The 27,738-nt window shown below is 40.6% G+C and overlaps 1 protein-coding gene across 4 annotated transcripts in view; it reads left to right on the forward strand.

Moving 5' to 3' along the window:
- Positions 1 to 27,738, forward strand: part of PRKCQ (protein kinase C theta) — a 144,162-nt gene that overhangs the window by 64,977 nt on the left and 51,447 nt on the right. For 3 of the 4 annotated variants that reach the window (XM_006772608.2, XM_015569737.1, XM_006772610.1), the window contains 8 exons: positions 6,224 to 6,386; positions 7,482 to 7,513; positions 7,607 to 7,692; positions 12,164 to 12,293; positions 15,626 to 15,735; positions 16,401 to 16,518; positions 17,949 to 18,109; positions 21,534 to 21,707. In XM_006772608.2, the coding sequence (XP_006772671.1) occupies positions 6,224 to 6,386; positions 7,482 to 7,513; positions 7,607 to 7,692; positions 12,164 to 12,293; positions 15,626 to 15,735; positions 16,401 to 16,518; positions 17,949 to 18,109; positions 21,534 to 21,707 (974 nt within the window). The remainder of the gene's footprint in view (positions 1 to 6,223; positions 6,387 to 7,481; positions 7,514 to 7,606; positions 7,693 to 12,163; positions 12,294 to 15,625; positions 15,736 to 16,400; positions 16,519 to 17,948; positions 18,110 to 21,533; positions 21,708 to 27,738) is intronic. The other variant, XM_006772609.2, reaches the window with a different exon arrangement.

A 27,738-nucleotide genomic window follows, 5' to 3' on the forward strand; every position in this document is an offset into this window, starting at 1 on the left:
TTGAGCAGGACATGATATGATGAAAGCAGTGTTTGGAGGGAACTGCTTGTGACAGAATGTGGAATAGGTTTGGGAAAGAAAATAGACTGGATATAGAGAAAACCTATAAAATTTTATTTTTGCATTGGAGAGTTGGTGAGAATCATGTACTTAAAGAAATGAAATAAAAGAAAGAGTCCAAAAGAAAATAAGATAAGAGTAAGATTTCTTGGCAGTGCAGATGAAAGGGTATTCCCATTTTAAGTACATAATTAAGGTGCTTCTATAATTCTTTAAAAATGAAAGTTGAATGAGGGGTAAAAATGTTGATGACATCTCTTAAAATAGCCTGGAAAATTATAACAAAAGTGCTAGAAATTGGAAGAGAAGGCAAATGAAGGGGGATAATGAATTCAATCTTGGATAACAATTAAGATGACTTCTACTACACCCCTCTTTAATGGAAGCCTCAATTCTTTTCTACTCTATAGGGAATTAAATGGCTCATTGCTCTCCACATACAACTCAGTCCTTTCTGTATCTTTTCTAAAATTCCCATTCCTTGGTTTCTGTGCTGGAATCACTTTTTCTCTTCTTACTCTGCTCTCCTACCATCACTCTTAGTAGTTCAATGTTCACCCTCACCATCTGACACACCCACTTCATATATTTACACCTTCCTACACTTTTTGTTATCCATTTAATAACCCACATGTCTTCATGTGGAATTCTCCATCCCAGTAAGGACTCAGAGTCAGTCCTCTTTTTCTTGTAGCTCATCCTCCTCTCCTGTCAATTCTATGCTCTCTCCCATCCAATAAGTACTAGACTTTACCCTAATCTAGTTTCTCTTTCACACCCATTTGTTAGCCATTTTTGACATGAACTCAAAACCTAGCCTGGAATCCATGATAACCCTTGCCAATGCTCTACTGTCATGAGCACCCTCTTCTTCCAAAGATATCCTGATCTCCATACCAGGCATTCCCTCTCTCCTGCCCCATGCCTTTGACCATTTTTACCAGTAACCTATTCCTTTTGTCTTCATTATCTTGGTTAATTATTGCTTCATCCATTCAGAAACATGAAAGTAATTTTTATAGTATTATTTTCCTTCAACCTCCCACATTAATCCATTAACAGTTTCTGCCTATGTTGTCTACTTAGTGTTTTTCAATTATATCCCCTGCTTACATCATCATTACAGCTTGCCAAATTCCACTCATTCTGCACGGCTGCCAGGATAAACTATGTAAAACTCCACTCTGAACATGTCATGCCTCTGTTCCTCTCTGTGCTCCTATCCCTGCCTACAGCCTTTTGGTATTTATAAATTATCTACAAGAAAATGCTTAAGCTGATGTGACACCTACACATCTTCTGCATGTGACCAGTTCTGTTTTCTGCTTCATACTGCACACTGGCAGTACACATCCTAAATGCCTTATCGCTGTATCCTTGCTCATTCTTTTTCATCTAGAGAGAACACTTTTTGCTTTTTCCCACAATACCATTTACTACATATTAATGGGAGTTATTTATTCCTCAGAACCCAGGTTGGAAATCATCTCTGCTAGTACCTTTCTTGTCCCAACTTTCCACTCTTTCTCACTTCCACTACCTACACCTGTCTTCAGTGCTATAATTCCCTTTCCTCTGTGTTCCGATAGCCTCCTGTGAATACTACTTCTCTGACATTTACTACGTTCCTTCTGGACTCTAAGTTGTTTGCAGGAAAGCAATAGTTGAAATGATCTTACTTGTCTCTCTAACTCCAGCACCAGGTTCTATGCTAGGTACATAGGAGTTATTTAATGAATGTTTGTTGAACCGTTCAGTTGGACTTACCCTGGCATTTAGAAATTCCTTTTCTTTTGAATCCCATAAAATTCCTATTCCAAACATTCGCACACTCCTTGGTTTCTGAGGATATCTTATTCTTGCTCTTTGAGATTGGTCTGCTCCCCTCCCCCCACTCACCCCCATCCCCATATAACTGGGAGAGACTCCATCTTTGTCTGTCTCTGCATTTAGAATACAGTTGCTTCTCCCTGCATTCTCTTCCTGCTTTTCTGACTCAGAGAAAGTCCTTCCATTCTTGGTCTCCTACATCTAATTCTCAGTAGCTCTGTACCATCAATCATGCTTCCTCTCTAGCATCTTCAGTTTTCTTTCTCTCTTTTTTACTTTTTTATTGATTAAGGTATTATAAATGTGTGGTTACCCCCCTAGAGCCCCCCACACAATCCTGCCTTCACTCTCATTGGTTTCCAACTCACTGCAAAGACATCTTCTCCTATCTTCAAAGGGAACTTTTTTTCACCTTTTTACCTCCATGAGTTTTTCTTTCCTCTCCTTCTCTGACACTTTTCTTAGAAAAGTAGCTTATATTTATTAGTCTCTGTTTATTCACTACTTTGTCAATTCTTAAACCCTAAGAGTCTGACTTATATTTCGACCAATCTGCTAAATGGCTTTCTCCAAGACTATGAATCCTCAAAACAAATACCTATTTCTTAGCCTTCACTTCCCTTGACATCTCTATATCATTTCATGCTGAAAAAACCATTCTTTCTTGGCTAGCCCAATGTGATTTTTTTTAAAAAAAAATTATATCTATGTTGTTTTAAAAAATTATTTTTCTATTGTTTGAGCTACATGCTTCTAACATGAATTCATCTTTAACATGTGCTTAACATGCACTTAGCATAAACCTTTCTCTTTTAATCTTTTTTAAATCCTTTATTGTTTAAAGTATTACATACGATTCCTTTTGACCCTATTGACCGCTCCCCACTCATTTCCACCCCACCCCTGCATATGCTCTCACCCCCTCTACTGACTGTGTTCATGGGTTATGCTTATATGCATGCATACAAATCCTTTGGTTGATCTCTCCTCTCCCTCTTTTTCCCCACCCCATTCCCCCCTTCCCCCTGAGGTTGTATGGTCTGTTTGATGCTTCTATGTCTCTGGATCTATTTTAGTTCATCACTTTATGTTGTTAATTATATTTCACATATGAATGAGATCATGTGATATTTATGCACTGCTAGTGGGAATGCAGAGTGGTCAGCCACTGTGAAAAACAGTATGGAGTTTCCTCAAAAAATTAAAAATAGATCTCCCATTTGACCCATTAATCTCACTCCTAGGAATATATCCCAAGAAACCAGAAAAACCGCTCAGAAAGGACATATGCACCCCTATATTCATAGCAGCACAATTTACAATAGCTAAGATTTGGAAATAGCCTAAGTGCCCATCAGCAAATGAGTGGATTAAAAAACTATGGTACATCTACACAATGGAACACTGCACTGCTATGAAAAAGAAGAAACTCTTACCATTTGCAACAGCATAAATGGAACTGGAGAGCATTATGCTAAGCGAAATAAGCCAGTTGGTGAAAAATATCACATGATCTCACTCATATGTGGAATATAATGAACAACATAAACTGATGAAGTAAAATAGATCCAGAGACATAGAAGCATGGAACAGACCATCCAATGTGATATTATTCAAGTTTTTCTCTTAATTTTTCAGCTGCCTCTTTATGGACTCTTTTGTAATTCCTTTCCTTACCACTCAAAAAAATGCATGTACATATCTCCAAGGCGATTTGACACCATCATATATACAGTTCTTTGTGTGAGCGCCATGTCTCCCTGACTTGACTGTTAGCACTCAAAGGTTACAGATATTTTACATTTCTTTAGAACATTCAGCATGGCAATTTCCTCAGAGCTTACCAAGAAACACTTGTGCTCAGATTGGCTGCAAACAAATGATAGAACAAATAATATAAAAGAAATAACCAAATATATAAAAATCAATGAGCTTCTTCAAGCCAATAAATAAACAGAAGAGAAAATTGCTTCAGAAATAAACATCATAAAAACCAGAAATTCTGAGCTTTTGTAAATGTACTTCTCATAATCACTGAAATGGTTAGAGGATAAAGGATATCACAATAAGAAGCAAGGGAATAAATTCATTTCTAGCACTTTCTTCTTTAAAAAAAATTTACATTATCATAGTCTCATGCACAGAAAAAAATATATATATGTGTGTATGGTTATAGTAATACAGTTAGAATTCCCAAAATAATTCATTTCATCCCATGAATTTAAAAGTAATTTTACACTTTACTTATTTTATTTCATATCATTTCATCTGGACCAAAATAGCAATGAGTCAAATCTTACTGACACTTGTCCTACTACCCAGTCATGAGTTGTAAATAGATCTCCACACTTATACCAACACTTGTGTAAGAAGACAATCACATCAGTGACCCTGAATTTAACCTCTCATTCTCCAAGCCTAATTTATTTTTTTAATTTAAATTCTTTATTGTTTAAAGTATTATGTAAGTCTTTTTCCCCCATTGACCTCTCCCCAGCCACCCCTATCCCCAGCACATGCCCTCACCACCACCCCACCATTCATTGTCTGTGTCCATTGGTTATGTTCATATGCATGCATACAGGTCCTTTGGTTGATCTCTTACCCCGACATCACCCCCCTTCCCTCATAGGTTGGACAGTCTGTTCAATGCTTCTATGACTCTGGTTCTATTTTTGTTCATCAGTTTATGTTGTTTATTATATTCCACAAATGAGTGAGATCATGTGGTATTTATCTTTCTCTGTCTCAAGCCTAATTTATTTCCAGCTCAGTTCCAAACACAAGGGCCTCAAAGGCCTAACCTTAAAGTATTGGGCAGTATTATGCTCCCAACTGTGGAACTCTTTACATGGTTATTGGGGATGCTCTTTATCTGGGAGTCTGGAGTTGCCATAAAACAAACCTGTAAACACTGTGGAGAAGACTTTAAACTTAAAATGCATCCTGGGACTTGGGTGAATTCCTGGAGGAGAGATCTCCATCTACACAGCACCACCTTTGTCTACTCAAATGTGTTTCTAACTGGCCACTAACAGAGATATGAAAAAGACAGTATCTTAGTAGGGACATTTGCCCCAATTATGTTGTCAAGCCTCTGCCACTGCTTAGCCAGAATGGATGTAATTTAGTTAAATATTGTTAATTCTTTATATTTACAAAATAAATATAATTCTTTATACTTACTCTCAATAAACCTTTATTTCTGTATTTATAAAAATAAAAGAGATAGACTATGCAATCCAAGAATCTTCAAGCTATTTAAAATTATAATTCTAGAAGTTATAATCATTAAATTCATTATCTTTATTTTAGTGATTATTTTTATTATTTCTTTCTTGTTTACCACATTATTCTCGCTTATATGCTATACTTTTTATCATGTTGTTTAACCATGACTGCCTTGCTGTTGTGTGTTTTGTGTGTTTTTTTGTTTTTGTTGTGTGTTGTTGGGGTGTTTTTTTTTTGGGGGGGGGGAAGGGGGCCTGGGCTTCAGCCAGGGCATTGAGAGGATTCTCAAAATTCTCCCAGCCTTTTGAAAAGATACCATCTGGGTATTGAGCATTGTAGATGGTGACTACCTAAAGTACCTTCACCAATATTCAGAGCCCAGGGTGAACTGAAGAAATATGAATGTGATCATTTGATGTGGATGACTAGGTTACATCCAAGACTACCTAGACATTACAAAAAACATCTACAGTTATCCATTAATTCCCAGCCCTTTCTACATTGGCCAATGTAGTCTCTAGCTGGTCTATCTTATTACTGTAAATATCAGGAACCCAACATAAATAACTACCCAAGGTTTTTTTGCACTCACACACAAGTCTGGCCAGCTCTCCTCTGTTTACTGTACTCTATAACCAGATGTAAAGCATCTTTAAAAAGAATGTCATTTCCAAGTTATCATTAACCACATTATTCTCTAGAATTACAGGCAGAAAAGTACCACTTCCTGTCTTTCTGGCTGACTCATCATTGACAGTGAATAGGAAAGGTTGTTAAATACCTTGAAAGTTCTGACCACTGGTTTTAAAAATTGAAATATGATAACTCAGCACACTCAAAGGATAGGGAAGGATTGAGCCAATAATCCAACCTTGCAGTTTCAAATCCTATAATAATATGCCCTATGGTAAATCTGTATTAAAGAATTTTTTAAAAAGGCTTAGTACTGCACCAATCTTAATAAGTACTGGGAATTTTACTGGTCTCAACATTTGTCTAATTCCTGGTCCATCTCTGTCCCTTCCCCATCTCCCCACTCATCCCTTCCAGCTATGACAGCCATATTACAGAACTTCACTTTGTCCCCTATCCTCTTCTGCAGACACAAAGGACATGAGTGAATTTGAGGCTGAAGGCTTCTTTGCTTTGCATCACCGTCGAGGAGCCATCAAACAGGCCAAAGTCCATCATGTCAAGTGCCATGAGTTCACCGCCACCTTTTTCCCACAGCCCACGTTTTGCTCCGTCTGCCATGAGTTTGTCTGGTATGGTGGCTTGACCTTTCACTCTTAGCTTTAGATTATGCATTTTGTCTCATCCTCCAGGCCCAACATGCCTCTCCTTAGGGGAGCGTGACAGAATAAATGCTACATGAGAGTTTTCAGTGGCCACACCTAGATTGAGAAGGCTTAAAGGGTGTGATTCTAGAAAATATTTCATAACCTGGCTCCTGTAGAGCAAGGAAGCCAGCTCCCTCAGGAAAAGGTTCCAAGGACTTTAGTTCCTAATTAAATGGGAGGCTGCTGGGGTAAGAAGGGAGGGACAGAGTGGGTAGATATCCTCATTGTAAGCACAGTTTCACAGCTGAAACTCCCACCACCTTACACCACCTTGATAGCCGACCTTGTGCTGGCACTAATATCTACAACAGGCAACAACTTTTCCATTGGAGCTAATGTGTTTAGATGTTTATAGTGCACTTGGGTGTTTTAACAGCCCTCGAACAGAGATCAGCTCAAGCCTCAGTAGCCACATAGCAAAGGCTATGATAGAGTAGAGATTTAAAATGACTCCTATCTCTGGGCTCAGGCTGCCCGCTTCCTAATGGGGTGTTCTTCCCTTTGGACAACTACAGAATCCTTTAATGCACAACCCCAGCTTAACCAGAGTATCCAAGGTCAAATAGACTTCTGGTGGATTTCCATCAACCTGTTTCCAGCTAATGACCTGAACCTCCTTCCTTTCCCTAGTGAACGATACTCCAGAAAGAGGAAATGAAATTTTCAGATGTCTTTGCTGATCTATACTGAGCTTAGTGAGACATGGAAATTTGCTACTAGGAGCCTGTGGTGCATTTTCAGTCAGGCATTTTAACCTCTACATGTTTGCTTGGAAAATACACAAATGAGAGGGCAATCAATAGCTCCTCATTTATTTTATCATCAGACTTTTAGCAAAGCAATTTAAAATAAAATTTAAAAAAACACATGTTAATACTCTTCACAAATGATAGACCAGGGCTGCTGATGAGAAAATGCTCTGTGATCATAGAAGAAATGAGATCTCATCACCTTTCAGATATTTGAGGTGCTGCTGTTGGTTTGAACTCCCATATAAATTATACCTGTGCTTTATTACAGGGGTCTGAACAAACAGGGCTACCAGTGTCGACGTAAGTAAGAAGGATTTCTATTACATTACCATCATTCTTTTGTAGTTGCTCCTTAACTTCTGAAAATGTTAAGCTGCAATCATTTCTTTTCAGAATGTAATGCAGCAATTCACAAGAAGTGTATTGATAAAGTTATAGCCAAGTGCACAGGATCAGCTGTCAATAGCCGAGAAACCATGGTATGTAGTTAGATTCTGCTCTTTGTCTGAAATATGATGACTTTACCCTAACATTAAACTTTACAGCCCACTAATTCTTTTTAATAATGCCTGAACTTGAATCATTAAGGTTATTGGTAATCTCCCTAAAACCCTTTCCTCTTCAATAATTGTTACCGAGATCCAAGACTAGGGTATAAATTTTAAAAAACACAATAGGAATTTTAGTGACTCTGCCTTTTCCAGAAAAACATAATATAAAGTGGCCAGAAAGCATAGTTTTGCCCAATTATGATATATGAAAACAACTCCTGTGGTACCTACAGCTAGAAGTGACAGTTAAAGAGCAGAGGCAAATGACAATATGTACAGATATAAGCATTTACAAGAGGTGATAATAGATGTATAATTCTTATATTAAGAAGCAAATATTTCTTTCTGAATGAACTTTGAGTTATGTAGTTTGAGGACAAGTTAGATTTTACTCCATAGGGAAGGGAAGCTGAGCTAGAAAGTCAAGCAGCCTTCCTTCTCCCACCCTTTCCTTCTTTATTTGACAAATATTTATTGGGTGTCTAACACTTGGAAGGTACTCTGCTATGTACACTGTACAGCAAAGCACAAAACAAATGTGGTCCTGCCTTTATGGACTTTTCCATAAATCTGGAGAAAGAGATCATTAACAAATGACTGTGTAGTTTCCATTTATGTTAGGTATTAGGAAAATAGCCAACAGGGTGCGATGATGGAGAATAACCAAGTGGCCCACTTAGACTGAAGGCCAGGGACTCTCCCAAGGGAGAGGACGCTTAAGCTGAGAGCTGAAGGGTGAAAGGAGGCAGCTGTGTGAACAGTGGGAGGAAGGAGCCCCCAGACAGACTGAAGGGCCCCATGAGCAGAAAGAATCAGCATGTTTTAGAAACTGAAATGAGCCCATGTGGCTAGAACAAGGGCAAAAATCAAATATGACAACCTGGCAGGACCTTGATCAGGCAGGGATCTTCAGATCCTGGAGAAGAGGTTGGATTTTTTAAAAATATATATTTCTATTGATTTCAGAGAGGAAGGGAAGAGGAGAGAAAGAGTTAGAAACATCAGTGGTGAGAGAGAATCATTGATCAGTTGCCTCCTGCACATCCCACACTGGGGATCAAGCTCGCAACCCAGAATGTGCCCTGAGCATGAATCAAACCATGACCTCCTGGTTCATAGGTTGATGCTCAACCACTGAGCGATGCCAGCCAGACAGTTGGGTGTTTTGTTTTGTTTGTTTGTTTTTTGTTTTGTGGGTTTATTTTTTTGTTTGTTTTGATTTTTTTTTAATGGAAAGTCCATTGCAATGACTGCTGTAGGGGGAAACAGTGGATTGAGATGTGAAAGTAAAAACCTGGGAAGATGGAGTCCCACCAGGGCAGAAATATAGTAGCAGTAGAAATGGAACAAAATAAGCAGATTTTTGGGGTGATTTCAATATTCCAAATGACTGTAATGCTAATGGACAAGATGTGGAGAATGAAAGAGATGGATGATAGCTGAGTTTCTGTCTTGAGCAGTGGGGTAGATATCAGAATCATGAGAATGTCAGTAAGACGGGAAGTAGAGATCTACAGGGGAAAATTAATATTTTCATTTTAGACAACGTCAGTCTGAGATGCCTAAGGACACCCAAGTGAAGTCATCAAATAGACAATTTTATGATCTTAGAATTCATATGAGCCAATGGAATAAATCTATAAATGTAGGAGTGACTATCATTGGGGTAGAATTTGAAGCTGCCAAAGAGATGATCTAGTGAGGGAGGATAGGAAGAAGGGAGTATAGGTTCCATACTGACCCCAAAGGAATCTAAAATTAGATGTAGGTAGAAAGAAGGAGCTTGTGATAGAGATGAGAACAAAGGTTCAGAGAGGGCTGGCTCTTAATATATTAAGAGCGTATGAAAGGGTTGGTTGTGTTCAGTGCCGTTGAGAAAAACGAGGGCCACATGGAGATCTTTTGAGCCCTTGATCAGAGAAATTCAGAGGATTTACAGAGGCAGTCCCCTCATTGGTCAGCACTGGAAGATGACAGATAACATGGAAACAACCTATGCATTAATATTTTCATGAAGATTAACTGTAAAAGAGATCATTGAAGTAGAACAGTAGCTGGAAGGAGGTGAGATACAAGAGGTAGAAATAGTCCCATAGCTAGGGGGTGATGACACATGGATGAAGTTGGAGAGAGGGATGACCAAAGCAGTCAGTCTTGGCAAGAAGGGAAGAGGTCCAAAGCACATGTGGAGACGGGTCTTTGGTGGACAAATGATCATTTCATCAATTGTAGGAAAGGAGAAATTGGTTGCAGATACAGTTAGGTTTGCAGATTTGAGGGCAAGCAGTTCTGTTAGACAACTTATATCCTCAAAGAAGTCTGAGGGTTGAGAGAAGGAAGGCTATGACTGGCTTGAGAATGGGAAAGCAATGGATTAGAGAAAAGCAGTAGGATTGCCAAGCATAGTTGAAAGTCCCTTTGAATTTGAGGGTGTCAACCTGCCCAGGTATGTGATTTTCTCCAGCAAAGGGACAGGTACAGAGAAGGCAAATTGATTTAGTTTTTCCAGAGTAGAATTACTTTTAAAATTTAGAGGGGGGATAATCTCATATTAAAGTGACTCTGCTAAGGCTCAAAGAGATTAAAGTAGTTTGTCTATAGTCAACCACATTTAAGGGACAAAGCTGGACTAAAATTCAGATCTCAGTCTCCCCGAACAATGTTTTTGTTTGCTTAAATCAAATTGCCACCTCTCAACACACCCTCCTGCTCCTGTTACTTGATACCTCAGCTTTCCTGGAAAATCTCAGATTGTAAGCATAGCTGTTCACCTCAAAAGCTAATGTCCAATAGAAATAGAATAAGAGCTACAGTACAATTTTAATAAATTTTTAAGTGGCCACATTAAATAAAGTAAAAAGCAACAGGTGAGATTACTCTTAACATTATATTTTTATTTAACCCAACCAGCCCAAATATTATCATTTCAATGTATAATTAGTATAAAATTAATAAGATATTTTACATTTTTTCATACAGTCTTCAAAATCCAGTGTGTATTTTACTCTTACAGCACGTCTTTTCACCGCCTTGCAAATATTCACTTGGCCCTTGTGGCTAAGTGACTATCATATTGCAAAATATAAATCTACAGTCTTTCCCAGATGAGCCTTGAGCCATTTGGGCAGTTCATGAATTAAAGTGGAAACCTTCTAGCCTGGACCTTGACATTAATTGTTCATATTTACATGGAAATGCTTATAAAAAGTCAGTTTTGAAAGTTGATTTTCTTGATTGAAAATAACTAGAGAAAGTGCTGGGGAACCTTTAAGCAATTCTAAACAGCCATTATAAAGACCCAGTGCTGACCAGTAGCCAAAACAGGAACATTAGCTACATCACTTTAATAAATAAGGTTTCGTTGCTGTGCATACTTCCAAATGAATTGTTCAATTAAAAACTGCGGCAGAGATTATAAGTCTTAAGTACATAAAACTTTTCATACTGTACAGAAATATTGGTATTCTTGCCAGAATTCAAACTGCCTGATTTTTTGTTGTTGTTGTTCATGGATGTCTGATTAAAGGAGAGGATTGAAACTCTGGAAAACTGAAAAAAAACACTGCAATATCTTTACCACCCGCATCCCTTTCTCATCTCCCCTCTCCCCATTTCCTAAATCATGTTTGTTTTGAGAGAGAAGAGTAAAAGTGAAAGAGGACAGGCTCTCCTTCTGATGGCACGCTATAGCTATCCCAGCTCACTTGGCTGTGTGACCTACACAAGTGTCTTGCTCTCTCTGTGCTTCATCACCTCATCTGTCAAATGAGAATACTAATAGAGGCTACTTCAAATGGGATATTTTGAGAATGACATGAGATATCACATGTAAAAGATAATACACATGCCATATGTGTCCACAGCACTTAGCAGAAGCATCAGCTACCTCTGGCCTCCTCTGTTTATGTATAATAGGTGTGAAGTGCTTCACACTTCAGGCCCTCATACTAATAAGCCCATGGCAACGTTGCCGCTAGAGGGGTCATTATATAACATCTTCCAAAGGTGAAAGCACTGGTCCTGAGTTGAAAGAGAAAAGGAAATATTTATATTAAAATAGGAAGGGAAGTGCAAGGTTTACTTAGCTGCTATCTAAATAAATAACCTTAGTTCCCTCTTCCTGAAATGTTAGCCTGACTGTGGAATGCCTCAGACTGCAGCTGTCTGCGGGTTACTTGATATGTGTATATCGCGTGCTTGCCCCTCACCCCAAAAGCGCTAATGGCTGGCTGAGTTCTTTGAACATGACTATAAAACTTGACAAGTAAAAATTGTGGTTTAAATTATACATCCTTCCAATGTTTTTATTATTCTGCTAGTTATGCTAAAGTATCTGCTAAGACATGTAAAGCTGGGAACCCAGGGACACCTACTGCCATGTGGTCTCCTCTTCTTTCAGTTCCACAAGGAGAGGTTCAAAATTGACATGCCGCATAGATTTAAAGTCTACAATTACAAAAGCCCAACGTTCTGTGAGCACTGCGGGACCCTGCTATGGGGCCTGGCCAGGCAAGGGCTGAAGTGTGACGGTGAGTCTTGTGGGAAATGCGTGTGGGCCCATACAGAACACCTCCAGGAGGTGGATTCGCAGCTTCAATGAAGAATGAGAAGGAGGGAGGGAGAAGGGATAGAGCCACTGACCTCTCCAAACATCGTGAATAAGAAAGGCCTGAAACTATAAGCCACTGCTGATCTTTCTCTTACACTGCCCCCACAAATCCAAAAGCTTGAACCCAGATAAGTACAGAATCACTCAGGTTAAATGTCAAGGACATGGCCCATTGCCTTCTGTTGTGCCTCGTCCTGGGGAGAAATGAAGAAGGCAGCATTTCTCCTCTGACCGCTTCCCTCTCCTGCCCCGCTGTCTCTCTGGGCCTGGCCCCTGACTCTGGCAGCTTCTGTGGTGCCCCTGCTGCCCTCCTTTGTGTCAGCCAGTGAGATTCTCCCTGTGGTTCCATCACGGAGCAAGCCCGGCGGGTCTGCTTGGCGGATGGAAGGTCCTGCACAGAAGAATTCCCTGACTTACGCTGGATGGAGGGTCTATCACTCAAAATGCCCAGGGAGAGGCCTAGTGCAGCTCTGACTCTGGCCTTTCCCCGCGGGTCGCCAGGACAGCAGAGCCAGAGCCTGCAGCCTCCCTGGTCACGTTATTCAGACCGATCCTGAGAAAAAGCCAGCAAGGCTCTCCTGCTCTACAACTCCAAGTTGCCAAGGCAATAACCTTTAGAAGCTGAGATGCTGTTGCACCAAGATCAGGGGGTAGAGAGGAAAACATTCCACCGAGGATGACAAAGCACTTCTGCCTTTTGAATGGGGGTGAGAGTGGGGATGGGGCCCAGATATTCAAAAAGGAGGGCTCGGCGGCAGCAGGGACCTTTCTGTTCTGAATTATTAAATAGAGAAGCCACTGTTCTTGGCAGCCCAACTTTACTTTATGTCTCTAACTAATGTGTGTCTTATCTTTTAAGCGACAGAGGTGCTGACTTAAGGTGAAAGATCACCTTCAGCAGCGTCCCCCTTCCTCATCACAATTGTGTTCACGTGTCTGGGGAGCCTGGAATGACATCTTAAGGGAGGCAGGAGGGCCTAGGTTTTAAATCATTACTGAAGGCAAGACCAGCATGTAATCAAAATCCACCTGAACAGTCCCTCCGTAGCTCGCAAGTGCTGAGAGACTCTTTCATCTCCGTGCCTGTTCAAAAGGCATGGGAGGGCCTGGCACTGTGCAGAATACCTTTACAAGTTCACAGGCAAGAAGTCTTTGGATATCCTAATGGTACACACAGCACATGAATAATCAAAGCCCCATCTACAGTCTTCCTGTTCTTATGAGAGTCTCACCGTTGACATTTCCTTTCCCTGGAACCCGGCACCCCCCAACCCCCACCCAGGCCAGGCAGTGTGATTATGCTCTGAGCTTAGAACTCCCACGAGGATTCTTGGCATTATTTCATGGCTCACATGCCTGCTTTGTTCTGTCCTTTTCTAACGTTCTTTCTCTTCCATTCCATTCTCATCCCCACTCTCCCATCTCCTACACTTCAGCCCCCTCCCTCTTTTCTCTACTCTCCCATATCCTCCCTTCCCTTTCCTCCCCCATATGTGTCCTCTGTTCTTCCTACCAACACCCCAGAGTCCCTGCTGCCTCACCTCCTCATGTCCTCATCTTTGTCACCTCCCACTCTCTCCCTACATCCCTTTTCCCTGCACATACTCTTTATCTTGCTCTCTCATAAGCCACCTTCCTAAGTAGGGCCTCCCTTCATCCTGACCTGTCTGCTTTCTCACTCCACTACACTTCCCATGAAAATAGCCATCAGAAGGAACTATTTGCACTCAAAGAGATCGACTCCTCACCTGCTAGGTTAGTAACAAAGACTTATGGCATTGTCATGGTGGGAACAAGGCCTTTCTTTACAAACTGCACATCAGAGACAACCTTAGATCTGGTACAATTTTAAGGAGCAAAGTAAAACTCCCCAACCCCTTGTGCTAAATTCATATTACCTGCCTCCCTGTCCTAAGGATGCAGAATTCAGAAGGGCATCAAGCCTTTGCAAACAGCATCTTTATTATACATCGCACTTTAAATGGATTTTATGACTAGATCTACCCACTTATACTGGGCAGCTTTATACTTACATAGTAGATGCTGCTTTATTGTGTTTTGTTATTGAACTATCCGAAGAAGAGTGGGCTAGTTAAAACTAAAGATGAAGGTGGCTAACATTTCACCTAAATATTTCAATATATATTTCGTTGTAATATACAATGAAGATGAAAGAAAAGTTGTGTCTAATGAGCGCCTATTTGATGCCAATTACTGTGCCATTTGTGGTGGGGTTTTTATTTTTTATTTTTTTGCGCACAAATGGGCTAACAATAAGCAGATAAGATTGAAACTACATGATTTTTTTTTTGCGCCTCCTGCGTAATTCCATTTTAACAATCCTGATTGATACACTTTTATAAAATTGAGTTGGACTTGAGATTTTTAGCTGGAATTTGGAAACCTTTGTGAACTTTTTTTTTTTCATTGTAACAGTGATGTTTTGCAAGCAGAATTTTAATTTTCTAAAACTAACAACAAGATATAATAGTTGCCTTCACACAGACACACAGGCATGCACATCCCCCAAACCAAGGAGGCTCACGTGACCACAAAAAGTGGAGGCAGACCTTTATCATGCTGTTTTCAGGACTATTAATCGGAAAACTCCTGCAGAATCGTGGCTGTAAGAGCTAGAAGCCTATGTAGACTGTTTAGCTCACCTAGCCCAGGTCTCCTATATGCTGGTCATGTGGTCTCAGCCACTTTCCCTCCTCCCACCCCCAGTCCTAAGCCCACACACAGACCACCCGCCACCACCTCCATTCAGTTCTGCAGGCTGAGGCTGAACCCTCGTGCACAGAGAAGCTCTTTGCAGCCTGTGTGGGAAAGGGAGGACTTGAGCTGTGGCTAGGAAGAGGGTTTAGGGTTGGCATGAACAAACTTCAACTCCAGCATTGCACATTTCCACCAATGAGAGCCAACGTCAGTCTTTTTCTCTCAGTAATGGCACAGTCTAAATGCATACTGACAGCAGACCCCTGCCCCTATCAACACAGCTCTGGTCCCATCTTTAGTGGGGCTCACTTCCCAGAATCACACAGGAGCATCTGTGTATTTCAGGAAGGGGAGCCCGATGGCATCATAAAAGCACTGTCCAAATTTATTAGTATTCAATGTCTCCTGCTGTGAAGATGGCATGGGGGTTGCCAATTGTCCCTTCACCACAGGTGTACTTAAAGAAGGTCATGTGCAAAGGCCATGGCACTTGGTTCTGTTGCTCTGGCTCATGGTGTCACTGTTCCCCTTTAGCATGTGGCATGAACGTGCATCACCGATGCCAGACAAAGGTGGCCAACCTATGTGGCATAAACCAGAAGCTGATGGCCGAAGCACTGGCAATGATTGAGAGCACCCAACAGGTATGTGACAAGTCCCTGCCGTTTCAACTCTTTAGCAACTGTGTGGGACAACATGGAGTCTATTTCTGAGCACTTGCTTCTCCCCTTTCATCTTCATGCCCATATCCTGCCTTTGTGATATTTATTTAATGCATTTGTATTGTATGGCTCTTTGTAAGATCTTAAATTTGTAGAATGAGCAGGGACAGAAACAAATAAATTCATTAAAATTGTTGAGGATTCATTGCCAGCTTTATACTCATATACTAGGGTTGATTAATAGCCTGAGGGAAAACTGATATGCTAGAATCATCCCTAAAATGCCCTCAGAACTCCTAGTCCGGGGCAATTTTTGCCTTGCCATATACTAGCATGCTTAACTTGCATATCCAAGAACAACACCTCCTTAGGACTTGGCAATGCAGTTTTTCTACCCATTGCCCTTCGATTGGATAGCATGGGAGAAACAATTAATTAGGTCCAGAAAAGTATGAAGGAAGTGAATATGCTCTGCTGCTGCATAAAATCCAGTAGACTCTCACAGGATATGGAATCCAAAAAAGAGTGATTAGGGAACGAGCTTTGACTACCTCATGCATTTAGGAATCTCAAGTGGCTTTCGTCCCCAAGGACAGGCTGAGCTGTCTGTCAGTGGTAAGTGGTCTGACTCTTTGTTTGTAATCTAGGCTCGCTGCTTAAGAGATACTGAACACATCTACAGAGAAGGTCCGGTTGAAATTGGTCCCCCATGCTCCATAAAAGGTGAAGCAAGGCTGCCCTATGTACTGGCATCAGGGAAACGAGGTAGCTATCTTGATCCCCATAGAATCAATGTCAGGAATTTGTCTCGATTAACCTTAACCTGAGTCCTCTGTAGATAAATACTCCGTGTACCTGGTCTGATAGATGATTCTTTTCTATCTAAATATTACAGACATAGCCACCAACTAAGATGCTCCTACTTCTTAGAAGTGAAACTAAAACATGCCCCATTAGGAAACCTTTTTAACACAGTGGGAGGTTTGGGGGGGCGGAAGGGGCAGGGGAGAAAATGGAATAAGTCTGGAGAAAACAACTGTTCATTTTTCCTTAGAATTTTAGAATGTTAGTTACTTCCTATCACTGTTAAATGTATTTATAGAAATAAATCCACCATAAAGCTCAGTGGTGGGGATACGGCAGAAGACCATCTTATTCTGCACCTTCACAGACTATTCTGTGACGTTTAAGAGTAGAAAGGGGAAGAATAGCGGTGCCCAAAGTCCTTAACATTTGTGACATGATGGAAGTGTTCCAGCCTTCTGTTTGAAGGTCAATCATGCGAGCATATGACCACCTGACTCTGAACCTAAACAGTTTCAACATACATTACAAAAGACTTATTTTTCTTGGATTTAGGGAGAATATGAAAAATAAACCTATAGATTAAAAAATATCATTATTCCAATCACAAACAAGGAAATGATAATGATGTGATGTGATAGTGGTACTGTCGCTACAATGACAATCGTATCGCAATACGCAAATGTATCAAATCAACATATTGTGCATCTTAACACAATGTGAGATATAAAATATTTTCAATAAAAAATAAAAGAAAAATTATATTCGGGAGAGGAGGAAAGATTCCAAAAATGTTTTTCTACACGTCCTCTGGCATGGGGTGAGGAATAAATCGACTTACAATTTTTTAAAGAAAGGTTTGGATTAGAGGGGGAAAAGTGTCCAGGCAAAGAAGTAGACCAGGTCTTAGAGATGATCAAAGTAGGTGGCACGTTGACTTGACGACTGTGACAAATGATGCAATTCAGATCTTTAACAGTCTGCTATCCATTTTCTCTTCCCTCCCCTGGTAAGTCATAGAAACTGATGCCACTGTTCTTATGAGCCACAAAGCAATTGAGAATCATCTTTCCTTGAGTTTGGTGAAGATCTCTATTTGTCCATGATTTGACATTTACTAAAAGTGCTCATTTGGGTTGCATAAATGGCCTTTTGCTGATTGGAATGTTTCTCAACTTGAAAATTTCCCCAATCTATTGGATTGACGCAGTCCAGGCCCCATTGTCAGGCTCACAAGCAGGAGGTGTCACCAGTCACAGCAGGAACGCCTTTCTGCGTTATTGCAGATGGGTCCTAGAATGGGAAATTGGAAAGAATGTGTGTTCTCCAAGTAGCTAGAATAACCCTCCATTGTTCTTTGTTTCCTTTTAACCACTGGTTGCCATTCTCAGAGCCTCAGGGAATCTCCTGGGAGTCTCCCTTGGATGAGATGGAGAAAATATGCCATCATCCGGAACCTGAGCCAAACGTAGAAAGACCATCTCTACATATGAAGTTAAAAATCGAGGATTTTATCTTGCACAAAATGTTGGGGAAAGGAAGTTTTGGCAAGGTATGGTATACCACAGAATCCCACAGACCAACGTCCAAAAATTGAAGAGCAAAGCTCCTGGTTAGGAGAACTAAGCTGTTGGGGTCAGAGCTGGGAGTGGGTATGCAGAGAGTGCAGTCCTGAGCATTTTGTGACAGGTAGAGATGTTGGAATAAATAGGGGCCTACGGGCTCCAAGGAAATCAACCTTTGCCTCCCTGGGTGTATCCAGGCCATTTTACTTTGCAGGTGTACATCTCCAGCTTATGAGTTCTGTATCTCTGGACACCTCAGAAATAAGAAGGTGCCTCAGCCAGTTTCTTTTTCACACTGGGTTTTTGTTTGTTTGTTTGTTTGTTGTTATTCATTGCTGTTTGCTCAAGTGTGGGTTTACTGCTTATGTAGTTCATTTTCTCTATCAAATGTGCTCAGCCTTATGTTAGTTGGCTAGGGCTGCTGTAACAAAATGCCACAGACTGGCCACTTCAACAATTCTCACAGTGCTGGAGGCTGGCAGTCCCAGATCAAGGTGTCGGCAGGGTTGTTTTTCCTAAAGCCTCTCTCCTTGGCTTGTAGATGCCTCTTCTCCCTGTGTCCTGTCATGGTTGTTCTCTGTGCAAGGCTGTGTCCTAATCCCTCTTGTTATAAGGACAGCAGTAATTTTGGATTAGGGCCCACCTCATGACCTCATTTTAACTTCATCACTTCTGTAATGACCTCCACAGTGGCACTCTGAGGTCATGGGGGTTAGGATTCAACATATTGATTTTTGGAAGGGACACAATCACAATTCAGCCCAAAACATGGCTGTAGCTTGAAAGTCCTGGGAAAAGCTTCATGGAGAAAATGCCTCCTCTAAACTCCTCCTGCCACACACTGGAGTCATGGGCTGTCTCTGCCAGTCACAGGGGACAATGAGAGGAAGAAGACATAATTTAAGAAATTACAATCCATTATCAGTGATGGTAGAATATTTCCAAACCAGTGACTGTAAAGAGGGATGACATGGAATATAAAATTTGGGGTTCTTTACAGTGTTAAAGATACCTAATGTATTAGTTGTTTTATAGTCTTAGATTCGGCACCCATGAACATTTCAGCCACAGACTACTGTTCCATAAATTTATACACCCAAACCCAGCATTATGCTCAGCACCTGCTCACCAGACTTTGGCTGGAAAACTTACCCAGTTTATTTAATAATAAACAAACTAAAATGCAACTGATTTATTGTCCCAGCTGAATGATGATGTGCTGGGATTGGGGTTTGGATTTAAACAGCAGTGCTTCACTTTTGGCCAAATCTACTCTGCCCTGAAATCTATAGCTGACATTCATTAATTCTTTTAGTTCATTTCCACAATCATATGAACCACAGCAGGCCCATTTGATGTTAATCTCAATGTAATAGGCAATTTTACAGCCAGTCCTCACTGTAATTTAGCATCTATTAATGTGTAATCATAACCTGTTACCAAAAACTGAAAGCACATTACAGAGACAGAAATTACCTTTCCAGCTTCTTGCTTTATGGCTGGTTCTGGACTGTTTTATTGAAAGAAGCAATTACTAAGAAGGTAATTTTAATTGTTAATGAAATGTTTATCTTTCCTTATTCCTGTGTGAATTGCTTCATTTGAACATGGTTAATAAAAAAGACATTAAGTTGAACCTACAAGTCTTAGGTAACATCCCAAGGGACAGGTGAGAGCTTCAGGTATTGTCTGCTCTGTGCCCTGCCCAGCAGCACCGGGGGTCCCTACATCTGTGAGGACTGCGCTGTGGGGCCCGTGGAGAGGAGGACGAAGCATTCCCAAACTCGTTCTTCTTCCTTGGTGCTCTCTAAAGTGGTGATGGCGAACCTTTTGAGCTCGGCGTGTCAGCATTTTGAAAAACCCTAACTTAACTCTGGTGTCGTGTCACATATAGAATTTTTTTATATTTGCAACCATAGTAATACAAAGACTTATATTTTTGATATTTATTTTATATATTTAAATGCCATTTAACAAAGAAAAATCAACCAAAAAATGAGTTTGCGTGTCACCTCTGACACGCGTGTCATAGGTTCGCCATCACTGCTCTATAAGAAGTATGCTTCCTCACCAAAATGGTAGCCTCTATATTCTTGTTCTGTATCTACTTTTAGGCCCAGGAGAACAAACTGCATGTTTTCTAGGGTTTTACACATTACTCATTTGCCTGACTTGTCATCTAAGCTCTTTCCCCTCTATCAAGCCAGCTATCCCAGAGTTATGTGTCTGCACTATATCATTTTAAATGTAGACACAATGCATTTTCACTACTGGTTTAGCATCATTGACTTCAGCACTCCCTAAAAGTCATTATATGAAACAAATGACAAGTATTCTTCGTATCTGCCATTTAGAGAGGATTTTATAGTTCACAGATCACTTTCCCAGGTGGTGTCTCATTTGATTTTCACAATAGTCCTAAAGTTAGAGAATATGGTGACAGTTCTCTTTTTTACACATTAGGAAACGAAAGCCCAGAGAGGTTAACTGGTTTGCCCACATTCCTACAGCTAGTAAATGTCTGTGAAATTAGACCCTCGCTGGAGTTTTCTATCTCCAAATGCCATGTCCTCGCAACTGCTAGTTGTCTGTTGCTGCATCATTTGCAAAGGCGAGAGCTGTGGAAACTCTCCATTAGGTGCCATCTGGTGTCCTTTCATGTGCGATTCACGAAATCAAGTGGAAAAAGTAAACTCTGGAGTTACATTTTCCACTGAGTGGCTCCATGAATTTGAGAATCTTAAGTTACTTTTTGAACCTAGTTTTTTTATTATTATTATTCTTATCTGTCTTGCAGAGTGTTCTCAGTTAAGAATTAAAAGATTATAAAATGAGAGAGCACATGGAAAGTACAAAGCAGAATGCCTGACACATAGTAGGTCCTGAAAATGGGATTGGTGTCTGTGCCATCAGATAAGATGGTGTGGCTTCTCTGAGCACGCAAGGAGAGCTCTACTCCTCATGGATTCTCTTTTGCCTTGAAAAACTGGGTAAAACTTGGACGAGGTTTTATGCACATTTGCAGTAATGTTTCTAGAACAATCTGGTCTGCCTCTCCACTACTTACAGCTGCTTCCATCAATACACATTTGTCTCCGTGGTTGTTAGTTATAAACTTACTCAGGTCCCTGGGCAGACAGGGCAGACTTTTTTAAATAGAATTTTTCAGGGACTGAGAATAACGCATCCAATTGCATAGTAATTTTTTTTGAAACCCTTTGAAAGGTACAAAGAGAGTATGAAATGGTTAGGTGATAACCTAAACCAGTGAAGTGCTCTATTGTGTCTGCATAAAGGTGACAAAGGGGTTGGAGAAGGAAGCCTCCTTTCTCACCCAGCACACATCTCTCAGTCTTGTCCCTTAATGAGTGTTACTCCAACTTCTAAAATAAAGTTACCTCTTCCTTCTAGGTCTTTCTAGCAGAGTTCAAGAACACCAATCAATTTTTTGCAATCAAAGCCCTAAAGAAAGACGTGGTTTTGATGGACGACGATGTTGAGTGTACAATGGTAGAGAAGAGAGTTCTCTCCTTGGCCTGGGAGCATCCATTCCTAACGCACATGTTCTGTACGTTCCAGACCAAGGTATGGCTTCTCTGCAGACAACCCTTTGTCCACTTGTCCCTAGTTAATCTGCCTGTGCCCAGACGGTGCCCTGGTGGTACCCTCATTGTGAGATGTGGTCCATCTCCATCCTCTTCTTTTTTTACATATCAGTCCACCTTCCATTCATCTAAACAGATTTCTTTCCCTCTAAATGTTACTTAGATTTTTGTTGTTGTTGATTCTCACCTGAGGATATTTTTTCCATTGATTTTTAGAGGGGTGAGGGAGAGAGAGAGACATTGATTGCTTGCCAGGGCCAGCAATGAAACTTGCAACCCAAGTACCTGCCCTTGACCGAGAATCAAACCCATGACCCTTTGGTGCAAGGGCTGGCCGACACTCTATCCACTGAGCAATACCAACCAGGTCTAGATTTTTAAAAATATTTTTATTGATTTTTAGAGAGGGAGGAAGGGAGAGGGATAGAGAGATAGAAACATCAATGATGAGAGAGGAACATCATTGATTGGCTGCCTCCTGCACGCACCCCTACTGGGGATTGAGCCCACAACCCAGGCATGTGCCCTGGCTGTGAACCGAACCGGCGACCTGTTGGTTCCTGGGTGGCTAGGCCAGAATTTTTTTTTAAATGTAGTCAGTTGGGAAAGGGCTTTTCTTCTGAATATGTTTATCTGTTTGCTTGTATTTTATAATTTGGTTTAACTTACATAACAACTAGAATTTGTAGCAGTCTGTGACTTGACAAAGCAGTGCTTTGTGAGGGGGAAGGGGTGGAATGTGACACCTGTTTGCTCATCTAGATGTTCATCTACATGTATCTATTTGAAGAGACAAATGGGTCAGAATGCACATGCACTGCTGGCCTTTATGAGGCCAGCAGGTGAGCGGCCTGTACAGTGGGCTTCATCAACGAGTGAAGACATGAGCACTGAGGGCGAGGGAGAATTTTGTCAGAAGCCTCTCCTGTTCTGGGAGGATTCTCATCCTGGTCTCCTTTTCCCTTAGAAAATTTAATTGCTTTTTATTTCTTGACTCAAAAGTTATCCAGTATCATTTTTAGAGAAATTGGAAATGCTTATATAGTCAGAGAAGAAAATGGTTTATAATCCCACCCCTTGGGTATACTCACCATTTATACTTCGAAGTTTATCCTTCTAGATGTCCTCCCCAGTGGATTTTTAAAAGTAAAAATAGCAACCTATTATAAATATCAACTATTCTGTAACCCATCTTTTTTGACACATTTCCTCACATCTGTGGATACTCGTCTACAGCATGAGTTACCTAACTAGGACATTTCTAACTTTTTGTTCTGATGTTAATAATACCCAAATGAACATCCTTGTAGATCAATCTTCATGCACAAGCACCATGATTTTCTCTTTTCATTTTTCTACTCTCTTTCACCCTGCCCCCATACACAGCCTAGAATAATGAGCAGATTCATGTGGGACCATGTGGTTAAGGTCCAAAGAATATGAAGAGTTTTCTCTCAATTTAAAGCCTTGATGATAATGAACTACCTTACTGTAACTATGCGTGCAGAGGGCCTCTAAGCTGCCTCCAGCCACAGAAAGTAACGGCTGGGAAACTGGGACTTGATCAAAAAATGTGAGCGGCAACTTCCCCAGCTCCCAGTGGATACTCAACAGATGTTTAATGAAGGACTAAATGAATAAATACACTTAGCTAAAGTAAAGAGAAACCAGGCCATGAAAGAGAACTTAATAAATATACTGTGCTCAAAACACTGTGGAGGATATGGAACTATATAATACAGTTCCTGACCTTGAGAAATTAGAGAATTTCACTCTAATAAAAGAGGCAAGAGTGTGACTAATGCTACTTTGCAGAAGGCAGACTCTAAGCACCAGAGCTGGAAACCTAGACACTGGGAATTTGAATAGGCAGGCAAGGTTGTGGGCAGCAGACACGTGGAGCTACAGGTAGAGGAAGCATGAAGGAATGAAGGGGCAATGATTAGCTGTTTAAGAGAAAGCAGGCTTATTTTCTGCAACAGGAAGAAGTTTGGCTTGTCTGATGCTGAGTGAGAGAGATCTTCCACTAGAAATTTCCTCCTGGAGTTCATAAATATCTGTTGGTCTGGGATGGTGTGGATATGTCTCTGAAAGTGAGGAACTTTGCCGCACTCTCCAGCGTGTGTTCTGGATTTGCTGGGCGCCCTGGCACTGTTTACAATCTCACTTTTCTCTTGAAACATTGTGAGGCTTGTATAAATGCTAAATACACTTCAGACCAGGCTTCCAGGGCATTATGTAATGAAGTGGAGCGTGGCGCCTTTTCCCCTCTGGTTTTTGTTCTGTTTTTGATATTCGTATGCATGGTTTTGTCTTTGTATCTTATGGGGAAGGCTGTGATGAATCCACTTGGTAGAACACATGTATATTCCCTTCCCTGCTTATCTCTCAGGGCTCTGGGCAGTGCTCCCTTCTTTCCCTGCCGGGGACATGCCGCAGGTTCCATGCCGCCATAGTGCTTTGCTAGGCCGGGAAGTCAGTGCATGAGAAAAAGTGGCAGAGTATGTGCACAAATGTCAAACATGACTGGCTCACTGCTTACATTTCAAGGCATTGAGTCTTTTTAGAAATAAGAATTGGGGTGGGGGGGCTTGCATTACACTCTCTGAAGGGCTCTGAGTTGCTTTTAAGATGTCCTGATTTACTATTCAGATCTTGCATGTCAAACAGAATAACCAATTAAGTATTATACACAAGTGTATAAACAATAGTTGATATAAATGATGAATTGCTCTGGGGACATTTTGAAAACAGCCTTTTTGAAGGGACAGTCACCTTTGCATACTAGTGAAGACATTAGATAAGATAAATGACTATTCACTTGTCCAGGGAATTGTTATTATTTGGAAAAACTTTCTCATGTGCCTGCAAAGAGCCCTCCTATTGGTTGCCAGGTTATTCAAGAGATTCGGGGGCAAGATTCCCTTGTGATCTGTCTGGGTATGTGGGTTAATCATTAAAAGCTTTTAAAGTTTATATCTGAGGGGCATATGACCTGTCAAAGTGTGAAAATACAGTCAAGTCATTTAGGAAGCTATGGAGAGTAAAAATACCTATGGACTGGGCTTCTGAGGAACTTGAGTCCCAGCTCAACCATCACTCAGCAGGGCTGAGGGCTCCTCCTCTCCAGCACTGGGTAGAGAGTAGGAGTCACCATGCAGAGGGGCTGTGGGTGGGAGCCAGGTAATGTGTGGAAGCACAGTGCTAGGGCATAGGTGTGTGAGACAGCATCAGTTAGATCTGAACCTGAATCTGAATGAGGTTCAAAAGGAAAGAATCTTTTAAATTAATTTTCTAGGTGCCAGATCAAGATAACTGTACTTCCTTTAGGCTGTGACATAAATCGCTGGCATCAGAGTCTAGTAGTACAAATCACCATGATGAGAGGCTGTCATCTTACCAGGAGGAGGAAATGACATTTTATTATTTTCTTTATTTTGTACTAGCTTTTGTTATTTTTTAGTATTTTATTTTCTGTGTGTCACATGAACTCCCATATGTCTTGAATTGTGTGGTCCATCTTAGTATCAGATTCAGCACATATGCCAGCTACCTTTCACATTCACACTGCATTGTAAACCCATATGTTCAGTACCTATTTTCCATTATTTATATTTTTTAAAAGTAGAAATAGGGAAAGTCTACAGTAAAATTTTTCTGTAAAAATAATTGTCATAAATATTTTAACTGTACTAACAAGTAAAGTAAAAACTATTAGAAACAAATTGATTAATCATAAAACCTTGAAAATATATTTCACAAATTAGAAGGTCACTGTTAGGTTAATTCAACAAACTTTTCTTGGGGACCTACTGTTTATACGTTCTCGATGTTCCCTCAAAAGAGGCAAGACTCTAACACTGCATGGGAATTACATTACAAAGCTATGTCCTTTTCCTAACTAATTCTAATTAGTAAATAATTTTTTTAAAATCCTACCTAACTCTGAAAAACAATATTCTGCTATATTGAATTTTAAGATACCATTAATAATTAGATGTATTATTGCTTTTCTTGATAAAATTATTTTTAAAACTGTATTAGAAGCTATCTCCCAATTTCAGAATTATCTAAATGTGATATGTGTCAATTAGAAAGTGCATTGGCTGCTAGTAATGAGGACAGAAAATAACAATGACCTAAATGAGTCTTCATATAAAAGGAGTGAGACATGTGTGGTTCAGAGCAGGTATGACAGTTCCATGGCATCATTCATCAGAGATCCAGGCACCATATGCTCCCTGCTCCATCATCCACAGCACTGAGCTTCCGTCCTAATGGTACTCCTCAGCCCAATGGGGCTGCTGGAGCCCAGCCCTCAAAACCAGGTTCCAGTCAGGAAGCAGGGGAACAGGGAGAGGATAAAACAAGCCCATGCCATGTTTCTTTCCTTTATTGAATCACTTTTCCATAAGGCCTACAAAAGCTTCTGCTCACATATCTCTGACTCTTCTACAGCTACAGGGAAAGCCGAAAAACTTTAGCTTTCAGCTGTGCACTTTGCCATCCAGAATAAATATTTCTATTAAGAAAGAAAGGTAGGGAACCAGCAATCTTACTCCAACTTATGTTTTAAAATACAGAAAAATACGATTGAAAAAGCCTACCTTTATTGAGAACCTATTTTGTGCCAGATAGTTTCCTAGGAACTTTAAATATGTTATCTCATTTATTTCCATTAACCCCAATGAAGCCAATATTATTATTCCTATTTTACCCATGAGAAAACTGAGGCTCAGAATAATGAACTTTGTCTAAGACCATTCACCTGGTCACTGGGAACAGTATTCAATTTAACTATGTGCCTCCTGTATGTTCAGATCATGTAAGTACCTTAGTGACATGTCATCTATGTAGTAACTCAATGTTGACCTACAGGGAAGACATAACACTCTCTTTTTAATTATGCTAGATTAAAAGAAAGATCAAAAATTCAAGTATCCAATGTTTCTCTGATAACCCTGTGGAAAAATAAGAGGATTTCACTCCAAAATTAGTCTGGAAAGGAAAGATGCCTCAGGCACTGTGAGAACACTTGTTTTGTGTTGCGTTGTTTTGATTTGAACTAATTTTCCTTAAAAATTAAAAGGGAACTACAGCCTACCTTTGTGCCTCCTTTGAGTTCTGAAAGCTCTTGTACTCCAGTCTGCCCTCAAGTAATCTAAGCAGCGTTAACAGTTCCACACCTAACAGAAGTTTCAGAGGGCGTGAGAGCACCCCGGGTCCCTCCTCAGGTTGCCTGGAAGGCGCCGTGGCTTTGCAGAACTCTGTGAGCAGATCCCCAGCACCGTGTCAGGAACCAGGATGCTGGTGTCGATTCCCATGCCCAGCACTGCCCTGGACTTCCACCCTGCCCGTGTGAACCGGTCCAACCTTCTTAGTGTAACTTTGAAATGTCTCTACCATGAACAAGAAAACTGACTTTCATTTTCCATTTATAGAACACACAAAGCTTGACTTTGGGCCAACCTCACCACGGTCATCCCTCTGCTGAAGGTTTCAGATTATGAATCTATGCCTGACACTTTGTATGACTTTCAGCAAGTCGCCTAACATTTCTTTGCAACCTTGTCCCCTTTTGGCCTCCAAAAGGGTGTCTCCAAAAAACAGCACTTGCAGAGGACTTTGAATCCTTCATGGAGAAAGGGCCATACTAACTGCAAGATTTTATTATTTGAAATAAAACCAAATAAAAACTTCTCAACATAGCAGTCTTTTAAGAAGTATTGCCATTCTGATATTTCCAAGGTTTGAAAGCAAAAAAAGCCATCAAAGATGGCCATAAGGCTTTTACTTTCAAACATTTTATTCAGAAACGGCCTCATCTGAAGCTCTCAGCAACACTTTTTCATCCATAAACCCTCCAGCTGAGTTGGGAGTGCTGGCAATTATCACAATTTTAGCACAAAAAAGAAAAACCACATGAACCACATCCTCCAAAACATATATCCATGAACTCACACACGGATTAACTTTTTGTGTCATCCCCGTTTGTAGTGACTGCTCAGTCT

The sequence above is a fragment of the Myotis davidii genome, unplaced genomic scaffold (assembly GCF_000327345.1).
Source record: "Myotis davidii unplaced genomic scaffold, ASM32734v1 scaffold544, whole genome shotgun sequence".
Lineage (NCBI taxonomy): Eukaryota > Metazoa > Chordata > Mammalia > Chiroptera > Vespertilionidae > Myotis > Myotis davidii.